At 47.1% G+C, this 23,528-nt stretch overlaps 1 protein-coding gene across 5 annotated transcripts in view; it reads right to left on the bottom strand.

Annotated features, from left to right (window-relative positions):
• Positions 1–638: 638 nt before the first annotated feature.
• GATAD2A (GATA zinc finger domain containing 2A) overlaps positions 639–23,528 on the bottom strand; it is a 50,992-nt gene continuing 28,102 nt past the window's right edge. For 4 of the 5 annotated variants that reach the window (XM_058858905.1, XM_058858904.1, XM_058858907.1 and 1 more), the window contains 10 exons: positions 21,437–21,563; positions 19,621–19,749; positions 15,386–15,478; positions 12,559–12,690; positions 11,205–11,372; positions 9,360–9,408; positions 8,815–9,045; positions 5,346–5,635; positions 3,445–3,619; positions 639–792 (listed from right to left, as the gene is read on the bottom strand). In XM_058858905.1, the coding sequence (XP_058714888.1) occupies positions 662–792; positions 3,445–3,619; positions 5,346–5,635; positions 8,815–9,045; positions 9,360–9,408; positions 11,205–11,372; positions 12,559–12,690; positions 15,386–15,478; positions 19,621–19,749; positions 21,437–21,563 (1,525 nt within the window). In that variant the 3' untranslated portion in view covers positions 639–661. The remainder of the gene's footprint in view (positions 793–3,444; positions 3,620–5,345; positions 5,636–8,814; positions 9,046–9,359; positions 9,409–11,204; positions 11,373–12,558; positions 12,691–15,385; positions 15,479–19,620; positions 19,750–21,436; positions 21,564–23,528) is intronic. The other variant, XM_058858906.1, reaches the window with a different exon arrangement.

Here is a 23,528-nt window from a genome sequence, read left to right as displayed (position 1 = left end):
CAAAAGGAAAAGGAAAAAAAAAAACCAGAACCATTCTCAAGCGGAATCGGGAATTTGAGCTTTTCTTCTGCACGGAATCGTCGGGATTTTGGGAATATCGGGATGAGCCGCCCGCTTTCCCGGCTGGAAGAGGAGCAGGGAAAAGGAGCAGCCACGAACTCGGCTCACTAAACGCAGGATGAGGCTGGAATTCCTCTCTCCACGCCCCCGAAATTCCGGAATTCCGGAGGCGTTTTCCCGGCAAAAACGTTCGGCGGAGAGGAAATCGCTGAGTCCTTGTGTTGTGCTGGTGCCAAAAAAATTCCGAAACTAAATAGGGAAAAAGCCAAAAAAACAAAATAAAATAAAAACAAATGAAGGAATTTTTCCTCCTTTTCCCCCTGCCAGCTTCCATGAAAAATCTGGGAGCCAACGGAGCCGGGATTCGGCCACCCCCGGACGCGGTCGCTTCTCTCCCGGCAGGGACGGATGAGGAATGATGATGTCGCATCCTAGAAAGCCTCAGGGTGGTTTTGTTTTTTCCAGCTGGGAATTTAAAGCAGATTTCCACGGAATTGTGGGTTTAAAAAAAAAACAAAAAAATTCAAATTCCAAAGAAACCAAAAGAAAAAAAATCCCAAAGGATGGCAGAGCCTGGATCAAAAGTTCTCCCTCGGGAATTTTATTTCCACGTGGCCGACTGTGGGATGGAGCGGGGCGGGATCATATCCAGGAGATATTCGCGCTGCCGCTCCACGGCCGAGGCCGATTTGTGCACGGCCAGGGCGGGGCTGACGAAGGGCAGGGCTCCACCTGTGAGGAAAAACAAAAAAAATGGGAATTTTGGGGAATTTTTGGGAATTTTTGGGAGCAGGGAATGGAGGGATAAATTGGGAATGATGGGGGGAATGAGGGTGAAAAGGGTGGGGGAAGAGGGGTTTGAGCGGGGATTGAGCTGGAGGATTTGGGTTGGAAATTTCTCCTGAGAAGGGAAAGGTTTGGGGTCAAAAATGAGGATTTGAGGTCTCTGGAGTTATGGAATAAGCTGGGAATGAGGCAAAATAATTTAAAAACCCAGGGAAAAGTGGGATTTAATTATGGATTATCCCAGTGGGATCTGGCGGATTCAGGATCCAAATTTATCCTGAGAAGGGAAAGGTTTGGGGTCAAAAATGAGGATTTGAGGTTTCTGGAGTTATGGAATGAACAGGGAATGATGGAAAAAATAAGTTAAAACTCATGGAAAAGTGGGATTTAATTATGGATTATCCCAGTGAGATCTGGAGGATTTGGGTTGGAAATTTCTCCTGAGAAGGGAAAGGTTTGGGGTCAAAAATGAGGATTTGAGGTCTCTGGAGTTATGGAATAAACTGGGAATGATGGAAAAAATAAGTTAAAACTGATGGAAAAGTGGGATTTAAACACAGATTATCCCAGCGGGATCTGGCGGATTCAGGTCACAAATTTATCCTGAGAATGGAAAAGTTTGGGGTCAAAAATGAGGATTTGAGGTCTCTGGAGTTATGGAATGAACAGGGAATGATGGAAAATGATAAAAAACATGGAAAAGTGGGATTTAAACACAGATTATCTCAGTGGGATGTGGTGGATTCAGGATCCAAATTTTTCCTGAGAAGGGAAAGGTTTGGGGTCAAAAATGAGGATTTGAGGTCTCTGGAGTTATGGAATAAACTGGGAATGATGGAAAAAATAAGTTAAAACTCATGGAAAAGTGGGATTTAATTGTGGATTATTGCAGAGGGATCTGGCGGATTCAGGATCCAAACTTAACCCAAGAACTCAGAGGTTTGGGGTCAAAAATGAGGATTTGAGGTCTCTGGAGTTATGGAATAAGCCAGGAATGATGGAAAATGATAAAAAACCCATGGAAAAGTGGGATTTAAACACAGATTATCCCAGTGGGATGTGGCGGATTCAGGTCACAAATTTATCCTGAGAAGGGAAAAGTTTGGGATCAAAAATGAGGATTTGAGGTCTCTGGAATTATGGAATAAACTGGGAATGATGGAAAAAATAAGTTAAAACTCATGGAAAAGTGGGATTTAATTGTGGATTATCCCAGTGAGATCTGGAGGATTTGGGTTGGAAATTTATCCTGAGAAGGGAAAGGTTTGGGGTCAAAAATGAGGATTTGAGGTTTCTGGAATTATGGAATAAACTGGGAATGAGGCAAAATAATTTAAAAACCCAGGGAAAAGTGGGATTTAATTATGGATTATCCCAGCGACATCTGGCGGATTCAGGATCCAAATTTATCCTGAGAATGGAAAAGTTTGGGGTCAAAAATGAGGATTTGAGGTCTCTGGAGTTATGGAATGAACTGGGAATGATGGAAAAAATAAGTTAAAACTCATGGAAAAGTGGGGTTTAAACACAGATTATCCCAGCGGGATCTGGCGGATTCAGGTCACAAATTTATCCTGAGAATGGAAAAGTTTGGGGTCAAAAATGAGGATTTGAGGTCTCTGGAATTATGGAATAATTTGGATATTTGGAGCAATAATTCAAATTATTATTTAATTAAACCTTTCTAGATCCTTAAACATCTCAATTCAAAATTAATAATTTGAATATTTGGAGCAATAATTCAAATTATTATTTAATTAAACCTTTCTAGATCCTTAAACATTTCAATTCCAAATTAATAATTTGGATATTTGGAGCAATAATTCAAATTATTATTTAATTAAACCTTTTTAAATCCTTAAACATTTCAATTCAAAATCAATAATTTGGATATTTGGAGCAATAATTTAAATTATTATTGATATATTTCTAGATCCTTAAACATTTCAATTCCAAATGAATAATTTGGATATCTGGAGCTCTAATTTCAATTATTCTTTAATTAAACCTTTTTAAATCCTTAAATATCTCAATTCCAAATGAAGAATTTGGAGCAATAATTTCAATTATTATTTAAACATTTCTAGATCCTTAAATATCTCAACTCAAAATCAATAATTTGAATATTTGGAGCAATAATTTAAATTATATTTTAATTAAACTTTTCCAAATCCTTAAATATCTCAATTCCAAGTGGAGAATTTGGAGCTATAATTTCAATTATTATTTAAACATTTCTAGATCCTTAAATATCTCAATTCCAAATTAATAATTTGAATATTTGGAACAATAATTTAAATTATATTTTAATTAAACCTTTCTAAATCCTTAAACATCTCAATTCCAAATTAATAATTTGAATATTTGGAACAATAATTTCAATTATTCTTTAATTAAACCTTTTGAAATCCTTAAATCTCTCAATTCCAAACAGAAAATTCAGATTTTTCCATGGATTTTCCCTTTTGCCGGCGCCGTTCAACGCGAACAACCCACCACAAAACCACTCAAACCCCTCCAAAACTCCCACACTTCAAAAATCCGGGAATTTTCCTTCTCTCCATTCCAAGGAGCAGCCGTTTCCCGTCGTGCCCCCACCTGTGCCAATGGGATTTTTCTTCCAGGCGGCCGCTCCTCCTTTTCCGGATCTTTCCGAGTGTTTTCCGGGCCGGCTCCCGAGCGTGGCCGAGGAGCTCTGGAGCTTTGGGGAGGAGCTGAAGCTGTGCAGGACCCCTCGGGAAGCGCCGGCACCTCGGGACATCTGGCTGGAACTCTATAAAAATAAAACAAAACCCCCCCCAAAAAAAAAATATTTTTAAAAGAAATAAAAATCTGGGATGTGGCTTTTGTTTGGGATAAAAAATTCCAAAGGGTTTTGGGGTGGTTGTTTGTTTTTTTTGGAATTGGTTGGATTTAAAGCAGGTTGGGAGTTTTGGGATCCTCGTGGGATGAGGAATTTGGGTAAAAAGCAGCAAAAAAAGGGATTGAATTGAGGTCAGTTCAGTGTTTTGGTGCTGGGGCAGCTCTTGGAATGGATCCAAGGGTTGGGAAAACTGGGAATATTCACCTGGAGAAGGATCCAGAGCCTGAAGGGGCTCCAGGGGAGCTGGAGAGGGGACAAGGGATGGAGGGACAGGACACAGGGAAGGGATTTAAAGCGGGAAAAGGGAGATTTGGGAGGGATTTTGGGCAGGAATTCCTCCCTGTGAGGGTGGGGAGGGGCTGGGCTGCAATTCCCAGAGGAGCTGCCCCTGGAAGTGTCCAAGGCTGGGCTGGAGGGGGCTTGGAGCAGCCTGGAAGGTGGGAATGGAGGAGCTTTGGGATCAGATAATCTTTGGGATCAGATTATCTTTGGGATTGGATGATTTTTGGGATCAGATTATCTTTGGGATCAGATAATCTTTGGGATCGGATAATCTTTGGGATTGGATGATTTTTGGGATTAGATTATTTTTGGGATCAGATTATCTTTGGGATTGGATGATTTTTGGGATCAGATTATCTTTGGGATCAGATTATCTTTGGGATCGGATAATCTTTGGGATCAGATAATCTTTGGGATTGGATGATTTTTGGGATCAGATAATCTTTGGGATCAGATTATCTTTGGGATCAGATAATCTTTGGGATTGGATGATTTTTGGGATCAGATTATCTTTGGGATCGGATAATCTTTGGGATTGGAGGACTTTTGGGACTGGCTGATTTTTCTGATTTTTGGGACTGGCTGATTTTTGGGACTGGATAATTTTTGGGATTGGATGATTTTTGGGACTGGATGACTTTTGGGAGTGATTTTTGGGACTGGATGACTTTTGTGAATGTCTGATTTTTGGGACTGATTTTTGGGATTGGAGGATTTTTGGGACTGGTTTATTTTTGTGACTGTCTGATTTTTGGGACTGTCTGATTTTTGGGATTGGATGATTTTTGGGATTGGATGATTTTTGGGACTGGATAATTTTTGGGACTGATTTTTGTGACTGTCTGATTTTTGTGATTGTCCGATTTTTGGGACTGGCTGATTTTTGGGACTGATTTTTGGGACTGGCTGATTTTTGAGACTGATTTTTGTGACTGTCTGATTTTTGGGACTGTCTGATTTTTGGGACTGTCTGATTTTTGGGACTGGGTGATTTTTGAGACCGATTTTTGTGACTGTCTGACTTTTGTAACTGTCTGATTTTTGTGACTGTCTGATTTTTGGGACTGTCTGATTTTGGGGATTGGGTGATTTTTGAGACTGATTTTTGTGACTGTCTGATTTTTGGGACTGATTTTTGGGATTGGAGGATTTTTGTGACTGTCTGATTTTTGAGACTGACTTTTGTGACTGTCTGACTTTTATAACTACCTGATCTTTAGGCTCAAACACCCTTTAACACCCAGAACCACACCTCCAACCCATCCCACCCCAAGGACCAAACCCAACCCTTGCACCAACTCCAAACATTTTTCCCCCTCTGGAAAAGCCGGATGGGCCAGAACCGGTCCCTCACCTGCTTGAGCGAGTGGTGCTGCCCCACGGGCTCGGCCTTGGGCTGCCCAGGAGGAGCCGTTTGCTGCAGGATCCTCTGCTCGATCTCCTGCTCCTGCTGCAGGGCCTTGACGAAGGCGGCCTTGAGCCGGTTCGTGTGCTCGGCCTTCAGCGCTTTCTTCTGGTTGGAGGCCATGCAGGTCTCGCACATGATGGTGCCGTTCTTCTCCTCCCGCCAGCGGCACGTGAAGTCCGTGTGGCACTGGGCGCACAGGTATGGCTCCCGGCAGGACACGGCCACCGCCACCTTCCCTGAGGGACAAACATGGCGGGTTAGGCCAGTGGCACCTCCCCTGAAGGACAAACTCCTGGGATGGGCCCAGTGTCACCTTCCCTGAGGGACAAACATGGCGGGTTAGGCCAGTGGCACCTCCCCTGAAGGACAAATTCCTGGGATTGGCACTGCCATCTTCTCTGAGGGACAAATTCCTGGGATGGGCCCAGTGTCACCTTCCCTGAGGGACAAATTCCTTGGATTGGCACTGCCATCTTCCCTGAGGGACAAACATGGCGGGCCAGGCCAGTGGCACCTTCCCTGAGGGAAAAATTCCTGGGATGGGCCCAGTGTCACCTTCCCTGAGGGACAAATTCCTGGTATTGACACTACCATCTTCCCTGAGGGACAAACATGGCGAGCCAGGCCAGTGTCACCTTCCCTGAGGGAAAATTTCCTGGGATTGGCACTGCCATCTTCCCTGAGGGACAAATTCCTGGGATTGGCACTGCCATCTTCTCTGAGGGACAAACATGGTGGGTTAGGCCAGTGCCACATTCCCTGAGGGAAAAATTCCTGGGATGGGCCCAGTGTCACCTTCCCTGAGGGACAAACTCCTGAGATTGACACCGCCATCTTCTCTGAGGGACAAATTCCTGGGACTGACACTGCCATCTTCCCTGAGGGACAAATTCCTGGCATGGGCCCAGTGTCACCTTTCCTGAGGGACAAATTCCTGGGATTGGCACTGCCATCTTCCCTGAGGGAAAAATTCATTGGATGGGCCCAGTGTCACCTTCCCTGAGGGAAAAATTCCTGGGATTGGCACTGCCATCTTCTCTGAGGGACAAATTCCTGGAATTGGCCCAGTGTCACCTTCCCTGAGGGACAAATTCCTTGGATTGGCACTGCCATCTTCCCTGAGGGACAAACATGGCGGGTCAGGCCAGTGGCATCTTCTCTGAGGGACAAACTCCTGGGATTGGCCCAGTGCCATCTTCCCTGAGGGACAAACTCCTGGGATTGGCCCAGTGCCATCTTCTCTGAGGGACAAACTCCTGGGATTGGCACTGCCATCTTCCCTGAGGGAAAAATTCATTGGATGAGCCCAGTGTCACCTTCCCTGAGGGACAAATTCCTGGGATTGGCACTGCCATGTTCCCTGAGTGACAAATTCCTGGGATGGGCCCAGTGTCACCTCCCCTGAGGGAAAAATTCCTGGGATTGGCACTGCCATCTTCTCTGAGGGACAAATTCCTGGGATGGGCCCAGTGTCACCTTCCCTGAGGGACAAACATGGTGGCCCAGCCCCAGCGTGGCGGGCCCTGAGGTTTCAGTGATTTCTGTGAGTTTTAAACAATCTCAGTGAGGTTTCAAAGATTTCTGTGAGGTTTCAATGATTTTGGTGTGGTTTAAACCCTGCATTTCTGGAGATTTCAATGGTTCCTGCCCAGTTTAAATGATTTCTGCCAGGTTTAAACAATCTCTGTCAGGTTTCAATGATTCCTCTGAGGTTCAAACCCTGCATTTCTGGAGCTTTCAGTGATTTCTGCCAGGTTTAAACAATCCCTGTTAGGTTTAAATTATTCCTGCCATGTTTAAATGATCCCTGGAGGTTCAAACCCTGCATTTCTGGAGCTTTCAATGATTTCCATGAGGTTTCAATGATTTCTCTGAGGTTCAAACCCTGCATTTCTGGAGCTTTCAGTGATTCCTGCCAGGTTTAAATGATTCCTGACAGGTTTAAATGATTCCTGACAGGTTTAAATGATTCCTGACAGGTTTCAATGATTCCTGACAGGTTCAAACCCTGCATTTCTGGAGCTTTCAGTGATTTCTGTGTATTTTAAATGATTCCTGTCGGGTTCAAACCCTGCATTTCTGGAACTTTCAGTGATTTCTGTGTGCTTTAAATGATTCCTGTTGGGTTCAAACCCTGCATTTCTGGAGCTTTCAGTGATTCCTGCCAGGTTTAAATGATTCCTGCCAGGTTTAAATGATTCCTGCCAGGTTTAAATGATTCCTCTGAGGTTCAAACCCTGCATTTCTGGAGCTTTCAATGATTTCTGTGTACTTTAAATTATTCCTGTTGGGTTCAAACCCTGCATTTTTGGAACTTTCAATTATTTCCATGGGGTTTCAATGATTCCTCTGAGGTTTAAACAATCCCTGTCAGGTTTCAATGATTCCTGTTGGGTTCAAACCCTGCATTTCTGGAGCTTTCAGTGATTCCTGCCAGGTTTAAATGATTCCTGCCATGTTTAAATGATTCCTGACAGGTTTCAATGATTCCTGCCAGGTTCAAACCCTGCATTTCTGCAGCTTTCAATGATTTCTGTGTAGTTTCAATGATTCCTCTGAGGTCCAAACCCTGCATTTCTGGAGCTTTCAATTATTTCCATGGGGTTTCAATGATTCCTGTGAGATTTAAACAATCCCTGTCAGCTTTCAATGATTTCTGTGTAGTTTCAATGATTCCTCTGAGGTTCAAACCTGCATTTCTGGAGCTTTCAGTGATTCCTGCCAGGTTTAAACAATCCCTGTTAGGTTTAAATGATTCCTGCCAGGTTTAAATGATTCCTGCCAGGTTTAAATGATTCCTGCCAGGTTTAAATGATTCCTGCCAGGTTTAAACCCTGCATTTCTGGAGCTTTCAATGATTTCCATGAGGTTTCAGTGCTTCCTCTGAGGTTTAAACAATCCCTGTCAGGTTTTAATTATTCCTGGAGGTTCAAACCCTGCATTTCTGCAGCTTTCAATGATTTCAGTGTAGTTTCAATGATTCCTCTGAGGTTCAAACTCTGCATTTCTGGAGCTTTCAGTGATTCCTGCCAGGTTTAAATGATTCCTGCCAGGTTTAAATGATTCCTGCCAGGTTTAAATGATTCCTGCCAGGTTTCAATGATTCCTGCCAGGTTTAAACCCTGCATTTCTGGAGCTTTCAATGATTTCCATGAGGTTTCAGTGCTTCCTCTGAGGTTTAAACAATCCCTGTCAGGTTTTAATTATTCCTGGAGGTTCAAACCCTGCATTTCTGGAGCTTTCAATGATTTCTGTGTAGTTTCAATGATGTCTGAGGTTCAAACCCTGCATTTCTGGAGCTTCCAATGATTTCCATGAAGTTTCAACGATTCCTCTGAGCTTCCAACCCCTCATTTCTACATCTCCACCTCACCCCACCACCTTCAAACCCGGTTTATCCCCTCCCTGCTCTCACCTTGAGTCTCCAGCAGGTTCTGCACCACCTCCTCCAGCCCCACCAGGTAAATGAACTCGTTGTTGGCGGCGCTGGGCAGGAAATTCATCTCTGGGGCGGGAGGTTTGGGTGGGGGAATCTCCAGCAGCGTTTTCTCCAGCTGCTTGCGCAGCGCCAGCTTGGCCGCGGCCTGCCGGCTGCCCGGAGCGTCGCCGGTGCCCGCCAGCGCCGTGCCGCCCGCCGGGGCCGAGCCTGAGGGGACCCCTGAGCCCTTCAGGGATGTGGGGGATGCCTGGAAAGAGATGGGAATGGGATTATTTGGATTATTGGGATTATTGGGATTGTGTGCCCGGAGCCTCGCCGGTGCCCGCCAGCGCCGTGCCGCCCGCCGGGGCCGAGCCTGAGGGGACCCCTGAGCCCTTCAGGGATGTGGGGGATGCCTGGAAAGAGATGGGAATGGGATTATTGGGATAATTGGGATTATTGGGATTATTGGGAATGGGATCCATGTGTGCCCGGAGCCTCGCCGGTGCCCGCCAGCGCCGTGCCGCCCGCCGGGGCCGAGCCTGAGGGGCCTGAGGGGACCCCTGAGCCCTTCAGGGATGTGGGGGATGCCTGTGGAGAGATGGGAATGGGATTGTTGGGATTATTGGGATTATTGGGATTATTGGGAATCAGGGAATGGGATCCATGTGTGCCCGGAGCCTCGCCGGTGCCCGCCAGCGCCGTGCCACCCGCCGGGGCCGAGCCTGAGGGGACCCCTGAGCCCTTCAGGGATGTGGGGGATGCCTGTGGAGAGATGGGAATGGGATTATTGGGATTATTGGGATTATTGGGAATGGGATCCATGGGGATCATTGGGAATCAGTGGGGGTGGGTGTTCCCACCTGTTCAAACCTGTGGGATGTTGACGAGCAGGCTGGCGCTGCCCATTCCCACCCCATTCCCACCCCATTCCCGATGGAATTCCCGGAATTCCCAGTCCCACCAGCGGGATGTTGGTATTACCCATTCCCACCCCATTCCCAATGGAATTCCCGAGATTCCCGATGGAATTCCCGGAATTCCCACCTGCGGGATGTTGACGAGCAGGCTGGCACTGCCCATTCCCACCCCAATCCCAGAATTCCCGATGGAATTCCCGGCATTCCCACCTGCGGGATGTTGACGAGCAGGCCGGTATTACCCATTCCCACCCCATTCCCAATGGAATTCCCAATGGAATTCCCGGAATTCCCAGATTCCCACCTGCGGGATGTTGACGAGCAGGCTGGCGCTGCCCATTCCCACCCCTCCCACCCCATTCCCGATGGAATTCCCAGCATTCCCAGATTCCCACCTGCGGGATGTTGACGAGCAGGCTGGTATTACCCATTCCCACCCCATTCCCGATGGAATTCCCGATGGAATTCCCAGATTCCCACCTGCGGGATGTTGACGAGCAGGCCGGTATTACACATTCCCATCCCTCCCAGCCCATTCCTGATGGAATTCCCAAGATTCCCGATGGAATTCCCGGCATTCCCAGGATTCCCAGATTCCCACCTGCGGGATGTTGGTATTACCCATTCCCACCCCATTCCCAATGGAATTCCCGATGGAATTCCCGGAATTCCCACCTGCGGGATGTTGACGAGCAGGCTGGCGCTGCCCATTCCCACCCCTCCCACCCCATTCCCAATGGAATTCCCGGAATTCCCAGTCCCACCTGTGGGATGTTGACGAGCAGGCTGGTATTACCCATTCCCACCCCATTCCCGATGGAATTCCCGAGATTCCCGAAGGAATTCCCAGAATTCCCGGTCCCACCTGCGGGATGTTGACGAGCAGGCCGGTATTACACATTCCCACCCCATTCCCAATGGAATTCCCGGAATTCCCAGCATTCCTGATCCCCACCTGCGGGATGTTGACGAGCAGGCTGGCGCTGCCCATTCCCACCCCATTCCCAATGGAATTCCCAATGGAATTCCCGGAATTCCCAGATTCCCACCTGCGGGATGTTGACGAGCAACATCAGTGGGCCAGCACTGCCCATTCCCACCCCAATCCCAGAATTCCCGATGGAATTCCCGATGGAATTCCCGGAATTCCCACCTGCGGGATGTTGACGAGCAGGCCGGTATTACCCATTCCCATCCCCATTCCCGATGGAATTCCCAATGGAATTCCCAATGGAATTCCCGATGGAATTCCCAGATTCCCACCTGCGGGATGTTGACGAGCAGGCTGGGGCTGCCCATTCCCACCCCAATCCCAGAATTCCCGATGGAATTCCCGATGGAATTCCCAGCATTCCTGATCCCCACCTGCGGGATGTTGACGAGCAGGCTGGTGCTGCCCATTCCCACCCCATTCCCAATGGAATTCCCAAGATTCCCGATGGAATTCCCGGAATTCCTGATCCCCACCTGCGGGATGTTGACGAGCAGGCTGGCGCTGGGCACGTTGGCCACGCGGATCAGCCCCTGCTGGATGATTCTCTGGCCCTGCAGCTGCACCGAGGGCACCGAGGCGCGCGGCGCCAGCAGCAGCGGCGGCGGCCCCGAGCTCGAGTGCTGCCGGATCGTGTGGATTTGCTGGGAAAAAAGAGTGGGAAAAGCATGGAAAAGTGGGAATGAGGCAGGTGAGAAGGAAATAAACCCTGGAATGTTCTTCCCTTCCCCTCCATCTTTCCCTTCCCCTCAAGGATCAAGGGACAAGAAAAGCTCTGAGCATCCCAGACCCACATTCCCACATTTCTGAGTGGATTTGCATGGAAAACATGAAAAAATATTTGGGAAAGCCGTGGAAAAGTGGGAATGAGTCAGGAGTGAAGGAAATAAACCCTGGAATGTTCTTCCCTTTCCCTCCATCTTTCCCTCTCCCTCCATCTTTCCCTTCCCCTCAAGGATCAAGGTACAAGAAAAGCTCTGAGCATCCCAGACCCAAATCCCAAAGTTTTGGACTGGATTTGTTGGGAACACACGGAAAAAAGAGAGGGAAAAGTGTGGAAAAGTGGGAATGAGTCAGGAGTGAAGGAAATAAACCCTGGAATGTTCTTCCCTTCCCCTCCAGTTTTCCCTTTCCCTCCATCTTTCCCTCAAGGATTAAGGGAGAAGAAAAGCCCTGAGCATTCCAGACTCACATTCCCACATTTCTGAGTGGATTTGCATGGAAAACATGGAAAAGGGGGCTGGGAATCCATGGAAAAGTGGGAATGAGCAAGGAGTGAAGGAAATAAACCCTGGAATGTTCTTCCCTTTCCCTCCACCTTTCCCTTCCCCTCAAGGATCAAGGGACAAGAAAAGCCCTGAGCATTCCAGCCCCACATTCCTGTATTTTTGAGTGGATTTGCATGGAAAACATGGAAAAGGGGGCTGGGAATCCATGGAAAAGTGGGAATGAGTCAGGAGTGAAGGAAATAAACCCAGGAATGTTCTTCCCTTTCCCTCCAAAACCACGGGACAAGGAGCACCCCGAGCATTCCAGCCCCAAATCCCAAAGTTTTGGAGCGAATTTGCAGGGAAAACACGGAAAAGGAGATGGGGAATCCATGGAAAAGTGGGAATCAAAAGGCACAAAGCCAAAAAAAACCCTGGAATGACACAAACAAACCCTGAAAATCCCAGGAAAGCCCGGTGTTATCCCTGGAATTCCAGGGGATGTCTGAACCAAGCTGGGGGGAGATCCCGGATTTTTTCCTGGGATGGGAAAAGCGGGAAAAAAATGGGGAAAAAATGGGGAAAAAGTGGGAAAAAAGTGGGAAAAGTGGGAAAAGCTCACCTGGGCCCCTCGGACCAGGGGGGGCATCACGATCTGGGGGCTCTGCTGAGATCCCAACTTGGCTGTGGCCGCTTGGCCCCCCCGGAGCAGCGGAGGGGGAATCCCAGAGCCCGGAATGCGGCTGGAAGAGGGCTGGAAAAACGGGAAAAGGCGTCAGCAGAAATCTGGGAATGATGGGAGTGCAGGGGGAGAGGGGGAGGGATGGGGGGAAGGGAGGGGAATGGGGGGAAATGGGGAAAATGGGGGAAAAATGGGGAAAAATGGGGGGAAAATGGGAAAAATGAGGGGAAAATGGGGAAAAATGAGGGGAAAAATGGGGGAATTTGGGGGGAAATGTGGGGAAAAATGAGGGGAAAATGTGGAGAAATGGGGAAAAATGGGGAAAAATGGGAAAAATGGGGAAAATAGGGGGAAAATGGGGGAAAATAGGGGAAAAATGGGAAAAAAGGGGGGAAAACGGGAAAAAATGGGAAAAATGAGGGAAAACGTGGAGAAATGGGGGAAAATGGGGAAAAATGGGAAAAAATGGGGGAATTTGGGGGGAAATGTGGGGAAAAATGAGGGGAAAATGTGGAGAAATGGGGGAAAATGGGGAAAAATGGGGGGAAAATGGAAAAAAATGGGAAAAATGGGGGGAAATGTGGAGAAATGGGGGGAAAATGGGGAAAATGGGGGGAAATTGGGAGAAAATAGGAAAAATGGGAAGAAATGGGAAAAAATGGGAAAAAATGGGGGGAAAATGGGGGGAAATGTGGGAAAAATGGGAAAATGTGGGAAAAAATAGGGAAAAATGAGGGGAAAATGTGGAGAAATGGGGGAAAAATGGGGAAAATGGGGGGAAATTGGGAAAAATGGGGAAAAATGGGGGGAAAATGGGGGGAAATGTGGGAAAAATGGGGGGGATATGTGGGAAAGAAAAGGGAAAAATGGGAAAATGTGGGAAAAAATAGGGAAAAATGAGGGGAAATGAGGGAAAAATGGGAAAAATGGGAGGAAAATTAAGAGAAAATGGGAAAATTGGAAGAAATTGAAAAAATGGGGGAAGAAATGGGAAAAATGGGGGGGAAATTTGGAGAAAATGGGGAAAAATTGGGAAAAATGGGGGGGAAATGGGGAGAAAATGGGAAGAAATGGAAAAAAATGGGGGGAATTGGGAACAAATGGGGAAAATGAGAAAAAAATGTGGGGAAAGTGGGAGAAAATAGGGAAAAATTGGGAAAATTGGGGGAAAATGTGTTTGGAATGGTGGGAATGGGGAATGGGAATGTTGGGATTTGTGGAGGGAAAGGAAAAGCGGGAAAAGAAAGGAAAGGAAGAAAAAACTTGGGAAAAATCCTGGGAAAGGAAAAAAAGAGATGGAAAAAAATGAAGGAGGGAAGAAAAAGTTCTGGAAAAATCATGGAAGAGGGAAAGGAGTGAGGAGAAAGTTTGGAAAAGCTGCTGCCTGAGGATTCCCGGGATTCTGATCCAGGATATTCCCAAAATTCCAAACATTCCTGGGGTTTGTCCTTTCCCTCCTCCTCCTCCTCCCCTTGGATTTGGGATGTTGGGAATTTCCTTCCCATTCCCAGGGAATTCCAACTCTCTCTGGGATAATTCTTCCCAAAATTCCAGAGGATTTTTGGGATTGACTCTGAGATTCCCCAAAGGTTTCCCGGTTCCTCTGGAATTCCAGGGCTTTTCCAAACCCTTTTCCAGGGAAAATTCCTCGTGCTGGAGCAGTTTGGGAATTTGAGTTCCTTTATCCCAAGGAAAAAAAAAAGCAGGAATTTTCTAATCCCAAAGCTCTGAATTCCAGGGGTGATTCCTTCCCATGGATTCCAGGCTTTTCCTTCCCTGAGGATTCCCAGGATTTATCTCAGCCTGGAATGGGATCAAAGAGAATCCTGGGATTCCCTCAGCAATTCCAGAGGAAATCCAGGAATTCCCTCCTGGAAAATCCCAGGATTCCTTTGAGGAAAATTCCAGGATTCCCCTCAACAATTCCAGAGGAAATCCAGGAATTCCCTCCCGGAAAATCCCAGGATTCCTTCAAAGAAAATCCAGGAATTCCCTCAACAATTCCAGAGGAAATCCAGGAATTCCCTCAGCAATTCCAGAGGAAATCCAGGAATTCCCTCCCAGTAAATCCCAGGATTCCTTCAAAGAAAATCCAGGAATTCCCTCATGGGAAAATCCCAGGATTCCTTTGAGGAAAATCCCAGGAATTCCCTCAACAATTCCAGAGGAAATCCAGGAATTCCCTCACAGGAAAATCCCAGGATTCCTTTGAGGAAAATCCCAGGATTCCCCTCAGCAATTCTGGAGAATTCTGGGATTCCCTCCCAGCAAATCCTGGGATTCCTTCAAAGAAAATCCTGGGATTCTCTTGGCAATTCCAGAGGAAATCCAGGAATTCCACCCCGGGAAAATCCCAGGATTCCTTCAGAGAAAATCCAGGGTTTCCCTCAATAATTCCAGAGGAAATCCAGGAATTCCCTCCTGGAAAATCCCAGGATTCCTTTAAAGAAAATCCAGGAATTCCCTCATCAATTCCAGAGGAAATCCAGGAATTCCATCCTGGAAAATCCCAGGATTCCCTCATCAATTCCAGAGGAAATCCAGGAATTCCATCCCATCAAATCCCAGGATTCCCTCATCAATTCCAATTCCCCCTTTTCCAAAGGCACCACCGGGATCATGGATCCCCCTCTCTCCCATCCCCCCCTTTTCCCTTATCCCTAAAACCCGTGGGAGCTGGGCACTTCCCGGTTTTTCCCGGGATTTTCCCGGGTTTTTCCCGGGATTTTTCCGGGTTTTTCCCGGGATTTTCCCGGCTCCCACTGACCTGGAGGGAAGTTTTCCCAGCGGGAGCAGCCTGAGGACCCCGCAGGAGGGGCGGGGGCGCGGCCGCGGCGCTTCCAGAGGGAGCCGAGGAAAGCTGGAAAAGGAAAAAGCGGAAAGAGAGCGGAGGGATGAGGCTGGAAAAGCGGGAATACAGAGCGGGAAAAGCTCGGGAAAGGATCCGGATCCTCCTCATGGATCTGAGAGAGGAGGGGATTCGGGAATTAGATGAGAATCCTCGGGAATAGAGGGAAAATCCTTGGGAATTAGAGGGAAAATCCTTGGGAATTAGAGGGAAAATCCTTGGGAATAGAGGGAAAGTTTTTGGGAATTAGAGGGAAAAATCCTTGGGAAAAAGTGTGAAAATCCTTGGGAATTAGAGGAGAATCTTTGGGAATAGAGGGAAAGTTTTTGGGAATAGAGGGAAAATCCTTGGGAATTGACAGAAAATTTCTTGGGAATCAGTGGGAAAATCCTTGGGAATAGAGGAGAGTCTTTGGGAATTAGAGGGAAAAATTCTTGGGAATTAGAGGGAAAAATCCTTGGGAATCAGTGGGAAAATATCTGGGAATAGATGGAAAATCCTTGGGAATTCACAGAAAATTTCTTGGGAATCAGTGGGAAAATCTTTGGGAATTAGAGGAGAATCTTTGGGAATCAGTGGGAAAATCCTTGGGAATTAGAGGAGAGTCTTCGGGAATTAGAGGGAAAAATTCTTGGGAAAAAGTGGGAAAATCCTTGGGAATAGAGGGAAAGTCCTTGGGAATTAGAGGAGAATCTTTGGGAATAGAGGGAAAATCCTTGGGAATTAGAGGGAAAAATCCTTGGGAAAAAGTGGGAAAATCCTTGGGAATTAGAGGGAAAATCCTTGGGAATTGACAGAAAATTTCTTGGGAATCAGTGGGAAAGTTCTTGGGAATTAGAGGGAAAAATCCTTGGGAATTAGAGGAGAATCCTCGGGAATAGAGGGAAAGTTCTTGGGAATTAGAGGAGAATCTTTGGGAATAGAGGGAAAATCCTTGGGAATTAGAGGGAAAAATCCTTCGGAATCAGTGGGAAGATCCTTGGGAATAGAGGAGAGTCTTTGGGAATTAGAGGGAAAATTCTTGGGAATTAGAGGGAAAAAATCCTTGGGAAAAAGTGGGAAAATCCTTGGGAATAGAGGGAAAGTTTTTGGGAATTAGAGGGAAAATCCCTGGGAATTAGAGGAGAGTCCTTGGGAAGAGAGGGAAAATCCTTGGGAATTCACAGAAAATTTCTTGGGAATCAGTGGGAAAATCCTTGGGAATTACAGGGAAAAATCCTTGGGAATCAGTGGGAAAATCCTTGGGAATTCACAGAAAATTTCTTGGGAATCAGTGGGAAAATCCTTGGGAATTAGAGGGGAAAAATTCTTGGGAATTAGAGGGAAAAATCCTTGGGAAAAAGTGGGAAAATCCTTGGGAATAGAGGGAAAGTTTTTGGGAATTAGAGGAGAATCCTCAGGAATAGAGGGAAAATCCTTGGGAATTCACAGAAAAATCCTTGGGAATTAGAGGAGAATCTTTGGGAATAGAGGGAAAGTTTTTGGGAATCAGTGGGAAAATCCTTGGGAAAAAGTGGGAAAATCCTTGGGAATAGAGGGAAAGTTCTTGGGAATTAGAGGAGAATCCTCAGGAATCAGTGGGAAAATCCTTGGGAATCAGTGGGAAAATCCTTGGGAATTAGAGGAGAATCTTTGGGAATAGAGGGAAAGTTTTTGGGAATTAGAGGGAAAATCCTTGGGAAAAAGTGGGAAAATCCTTGGGAATTAGAGGGAAAGTTTTTGGGAATTAGAGGACAATCCTCAGGAATCAGTAGGAAAATCCTTGGGAATTACAGAGAAAATCCCTGGGAATTATTGGGAGAATCCTTGGGAATTCACAGAAAAATCCTCGGGAATCAGTGGAAAAATCCTTGGGAATTTGGGACCTCAGCACTCCCAGAATTCCAGGACAAAAAAAATCGGGGAAAATCCTTGGGATGTTCAGAAATTCAGGAGAAATTCCTGGGAATTAGTGGGAAAATCCTTGGGATGTTCAGAAATTCAGGAGAAATTCCTGGGAATTTGTGGGAAAATCCTTGGAATGTTCAGAAATTCGGGAGAAATTCCCGGGAATTTGTGGGAAAATCCTTGGGATGTTCAGAAATTCAGGAGAAATTCCCGGCTGCTCCCAATTCCAGAGGCCCCAGAATTCCCTGGGAATTCCGGGAGGTTCAGGTTGGAATTGCAGGAAAATCCCGGGAAAATTCTGGGAAAATTCTGGGAAAGGGGACACAGCAAGAGCTGAGAAATCCTGGGAAAAGGGGTTGAAAATTCCCAGGAAAAGGGATTGAAAAATCCTGGGAAAGGGGTTGGGAAATCCCGGGAAAAGGGGCCACACCAGGGAGGGAAAATCCTGGGAAAAGAGCAGTGAAATCCTGGGAAAAGGGATAAAAATCCTGGGAAAAGGGATAAAAATCCTGGGAAAAGGGATAAAAAATCCCAGGAAAAACCATGAAATCCCAGGAAAAGAACAGCAGCAGTGAAATCCCGGGAAAAGGGATAAAAAAATCCAGAAAAAAAGCTAAAAAATCCAGGGAAAGGGATAAAAATCCCAGAAAATGGCTGTAAAATCCCAGGAAAATCCATGAAATCCCAGGAAAAGCCACGAAATCCCAGGAAAAGAACAACAGCAGTAAAATCCCGGGATAAGAACCATGGAATCCCGGGAAAAGGGGTAAAAAATCCCAGAAAAGGAATAAAAATCCCAAAAAATGGCTGTAAAATCCCAGGAAAATCCATGAAATCCCAGGAAAAGCCACGAAATCCCAGGAAAAGAACAACAGCAGTGAAATCCCGGGATAAGAACCACGGAATCCTGGGAAAAGGGGTAAAAAATCCCTGGAAAAGGGGTAAAAATCCCTGGAAAAGGGGTAAAAATCCAGAAAAAATGCTAAAAAAATCCCAGAAAATGGCTGTAAAATCCCAGGAAAATCCATGAAATCCCAGGAAAAGCCATGAAATCCCAGGAAAAGCCATGAAATCCCAGGAAAAGCCATGAAATCCCAGGAAAAGCCATGAAATCCCAGGAAAAGAACAACAGCAGTGAAATCCCGGGATAAGAGCTGTGGAATCCCAGGAAAAGGGGTAAAAAAATCCCAGAAAATGGCTGTAAAATCCCAGGAAAATCCATGAAATCCCAGGAAAATGACAATAGCAGTGAAATCCCGGGAAAAGGGGTAAAAAAATCCCTGGAAAAGGGGTAAAAATCCAGAAAAAATGCTAAAAAATCCCAGGAAATGGCTGTAAAATCCCAGGAAAAGCCATGAAATCCCAGGAAAATGACAATAGCAGTAAAATCCCGGGATAAGAGCTGTGGAATCCCAGGAAAAGGGGTAAAAAATCCAGAAAAAAGGCTAAAAAATCCCAGAAAAGGGATAAAAATCCCAAAAAATGACTAAAATCCCAGAAAATGGCTGTAAAATCCCAGGAAAAGCCATAAAATCCCAGGAAAATCCATGAAATCCCAGGAAAAGAACAACAGCGGTAAAATCCCGGGATAAGAACCATGGAATCCCAGGAAAAGGGGTAAAAAATCCCTGGAAAAGGGGTAAAAATCCAGAAAAAATGCTAAAAAAATCCCAGGAAAAGCCATGAAATCCCAGGAAAAGAACAACAGCAGTGAAATCCCAGGAAAAGGGGTAAAAAATCCAGGAAAATGGCTGTAAAATCCCAGGAAATGGCTGTAAAATCCCAGGACAAGCCATAAAATCCCAGGAAAAGCCACGAAATCCCAGGAAAAGAACAACAGCAGTGAAATCCCGGGATAAGGGGTAAAAAATCCCTGGAAAAGGGGTAAAAAAATCCAGAAAAAATGCGAAAAAAAACACAGAAAAGGGATAAAAATCTCAAAAAATGACTGTAAAATCCCAGAAAATGGCTGTAAAATCCCAGAAAAGTGCTGTAAAATCCCAGGAAAAGCCGTGAAATCCCAGGAAAAGCCACGAAATCCCAGGAAAAGAACAACAGCAGTGAAATCCCGGGATAAGAGCAGTGAAATCCCGGGAAAAGGGGTAAAAAATCCCAGAAAATGGCTGTAAAATCCCAGAAAAGTGCTGTAAAATCCCAGGAAAAGCCACGAAATTCCAGGAAAATCCATGAAATCCCAGGAAAAGAAGAACAGCAGTAAAATCCTGGGATAAGAGCAGTAAAATCCCGGGAAAAGCCGGAATTCCCACCTTGGGCGCGGGCGCTTCCTTCTGGCTCTGGCTCTGCCTCAGTTTCTTGAGCAGCACCAGCTTGGCCTCCTCCAGGCGCAGCTCCTCCTGCAGCTGCCGGATCAGCCGCTCCCGCTGCTCCGGGCTCCGCTGCAAATCCCGGGAAAACACAAATCCATGGAAAACCGGAGACACAGAACGGGGAGAATTCCCACAGATCCCGGGAAAACACAAATCCATGGAAAACAGACACAGAATGGGGAGAATTCCCACAGATCCCAGGAAAACACAAATCCATGGAAAACAGGAGACACAGCACCGGGAGAATTCCCACAGATCCCAGGAAAACACAAATCCATGGAAAACAGGAGACACAGAACCGGGAGAATTCCCACAGATCCCGGGAAAACACAAATCCATGGAAAATGGGAGACACAGAACCGGGAGAATTCCCACAGATCCCGGGAAAACAGAAATCCATGGAAAACAGGAGACACAGAACGGGGAGAATTCCCACAGATCCCGGGAAAACACAAATCCATGGAAAACCGGAGACACAGCACCGGGAGAATTCCCACAGGATCCCGAGGGGTTCACGGATCATCAGGGGTTGGTCCCAGTGATTCCATCCCGGGTATTCCCAGTGATCCAATCCCAGTTATTCCAGGCTGATATTCCCAGTTATTCCCAATGATCCAATCCCGGTTATTCCAGGCTGATATTCCCAGTTATTCCCACCCAATCCTGGGTTATTCCCAATGATCCAATCCCAGTTATTCCCAATGATCCAATCCCAGTTATTCCCAATGATCCAATCCCAGTTGTTCCCAATGATCCAATCCTGGTTATTCCCAATGATCCAATCCCAGTTGTTCCCAATGATCCAATCCCAGTTATTCCCAGTGATCCAATCCCAGTTATTCCCAATGATCCAATCCCAGTTATTCCCACCCAATCCTGGGTTATTCCAGGCTGATATTCCCAGTTATTCCCAGCCAATCCCAGTTATTCCCAATGATTCAATCCCAGTTATTCCCAATGATCCAATCCTGGTTATTCCCACCCAATCCTGGGTTATTCCAGGCTGATATTCCTGGTTATTTCCGGCCAATCCTGGGTTATTCCCAATGATCCAATCCCAGTTATTCCAGGCTGATATTCCTGGGTATTCCCACCCAATCCTGGGTTATTCCAGGTTCATATTCCCAGTTATTCCCAGCCAATCCCAGTTATTCCCAAAGATCCAATCCCAGTTATTCCCAATGATTCGATCCCAGTTATTCCCAGCCAATCCTGGGTTATTCCAGGCTGACATTCCTGGTTATTCCAGGCTGATCCCAGGTTATTCCCAATGACCTAATTCCAATTATTCCAGGCTGATATTCCCGGTTATTCTGGGTTGATATTCCCGATTATTCCCACCCAATCCTGGTTATTCCCAATGATCCAATCCTGGTTATTCCGGGCTGATCTCAGGTTATTCCAGGTCAATATTCCCAGTGATTCCCTCCCAATTCCCAGTGATCCCAGCCAATATTCCCAGTGATTCCAGCTGATATTCCCAGTGATCCCAGCTGATATTCCCAGTGATCCCAGCACCATTCCCAGTGATCCCAGCTGATATTCCCAGTGATCCCAGCACCATTCCCAGTGATCCCAGCACCATTCCCAGTGATCCCAGCACCATTCCCAGTGATCCCAGCACCATTCCCAGTGATCCCAGCTGCCATTCCCAGTGATCCCAGCCGATATTCCCAGTGATCCCAGCTGCCATTCCCGCTGATTCCCAGCACCATTCCCAGTGATCCCAGCCCCATTCCCAGATTTTGGGGCTCACCAGGAGGCCGGGGCCGGGCTGGGGGGGTCCTGCGGGGTCCAGCCCGTTCAGCCGGGGGCTCCCGGCCTCGGTGTCCGACAGAACGATCACATCCGGAGACACCGCGCGGCCATCCCGACCGGAATCACTGCACGGAACGGGAATGGGAATGGGAATAATGGGGATAATGGGGATGGGAATGTGGGAATGGGAATGGGAATGGGAATGGGAATATGGGAATATGGGAATGGGAATGGGAATGGGGATAATGGGAATATGGGAATGGGGATGGGAATGGGAATGGGGAATGGGAATGGGAATGGGGATGGGGATGGGGATGGGAATGTGGGAATGGGAATGTGAATATGGGAATGGGAATGGGAATGGGGATGGGGATGGGGATGGGAATGGGAATGGGGGAATATGGGAATGGGAATGGGGATGGGATGGGAATATGGGAATATGGGAATGGGAATGGGGATGGGAATGGGGGAATGGGGGAATATGGGAATATGGGAATGGGAACGGGAATGGGAATGGGGATGGGGATGGGGATGGGGATGGGGGAATATGGGAATATGGGAATGGGAATGGGAACGGGAATGGGGGAATGGGGGAACGGGGACGGGAATATGGGAATGGGGGAATGGGGATGGGGGAATATGGGAATGGGAATATGGGAATATGGGAATGGGAATGGGAATGTGGGAATATGGGAATGGGAATATGGGAATATGGGAATATGGGAATGGGAATGTGGGAATATGGGAATGGGGGAATGGGAACGGGAATGGGGATGGGAATGGGGATAATGGGAATATGGGAATGGGAATTTGGGAATATGGGAATGGGATCCATGGGATGGGAATGAGAATATGGGAATGGGAATGGGGATGGGGGAATGGGAATGGGATCCATGGGATGGGATGGGAATGGGAATGTGGGAATGGGGATAGGATGGGAATGGGAATGGGGATGGGATGGGATGGGAATGGGAATGGGAATGGGAATGGGGATGGGAACAGGATGGGATGGGATGGGATGGGAATGGGATTGAAATGGGATGGGAATGGGAATGGGAACAGGATGGGATGGGATGGGAATGGGAATAGAAACAGGATCAGAACAGCCCAGAGAACCACAGCACCATCCCAGCCCCATCCCAGAGATCATTCCAGCCATTCCCAGAGATCATTCCAGCCATTCCCAGAGATTCCAGCCTTTCCCAGCCATTCCAATCCTTTTCCATTCCCTTTCCAGCCCTTTCCAAACTCTTTTCCGTTCCTTTTCCTGCCCCTTCTCCAGCTCCTCTTCCAAGGTTTTTCCAGCCCTTTTCCAGGGCTTTTCCAGCCTTTTCCTGGTCCCTTTTCCAGGGAATTCCAGGGCTGGAAGAAGGGCCCAAGGCAGGAATTTCAGGAGCAAAAAAATTCCAAAGGCTCGGGAATGTCCTCTAGAGGGCCCAGCGAGCCAGGGAATCCCAAATCCAGGGAATCCCAAATCCAGGGAATCCCCAGATCCAGGGAATTTCCGAATCCAGGGAATCCCCAGATCCAGGGAATCCCCAAATCCAGGGAATCCCCAGATCCAGGGAATCCCAAATCCAGGGAATCCCAAATCCAGGGAATCCCCAATCCAGGGAATCCCAAATCCAGGGAATCCCAAATCCAGGGAATCTCCAGATCCAGGGAATCCCCAGATCCAGGGAATCCCCCAATCCAGGGAATCCCCAAATCCAGGGAATCCCAAATCCAGGGAATCCCCAAATCCAGGGAATCCCCAATCCAGGGAATCCCAAATCCAGGGAATCCCAAATCCAGGGAATCCCCAGATCCAGGGAATCCCCAGATCCAGGGAATCCCAGATCCAGGGAATCCCCAAATCCAGGGAATCCCAAATCCAGGGAATCCCCAAATCCAGGGAATCCCAAATCCAGGGAATTCCCAAATCCAGGGAATCCCAAACCCAGGGAATCCCAAATCCAGGGAATCCCCAGATCCAGGGAATCCCAAATCCAGGGAATCCCAAATCCAGGGAATCCCAAATCCAGGGAATCCCCAAATCCAGGGAATCCCAAATCCAGGGAATCCCAAATCCAGGGAATCCCCAAATCCAG

This window comes from Poecile atricapillus, chromosome 28 (assembly GCF_030490865.1).
Source record: "Poecile atricapillus isolate bPoeAtr1 chromosome 28, bPoeAtr1.hap1, whole genome shotgun sequence".
Lineage (NCBI taxonomy): Eukaryota > Metazoa > Chordata > Aves > Passeriformes > Paridae > Poecile > Poecile atricapillus.
Note: the sequence above shows the minus strand (reverse complement) of the source record. Positions and strands in the feature narration are given on the sequence as shown.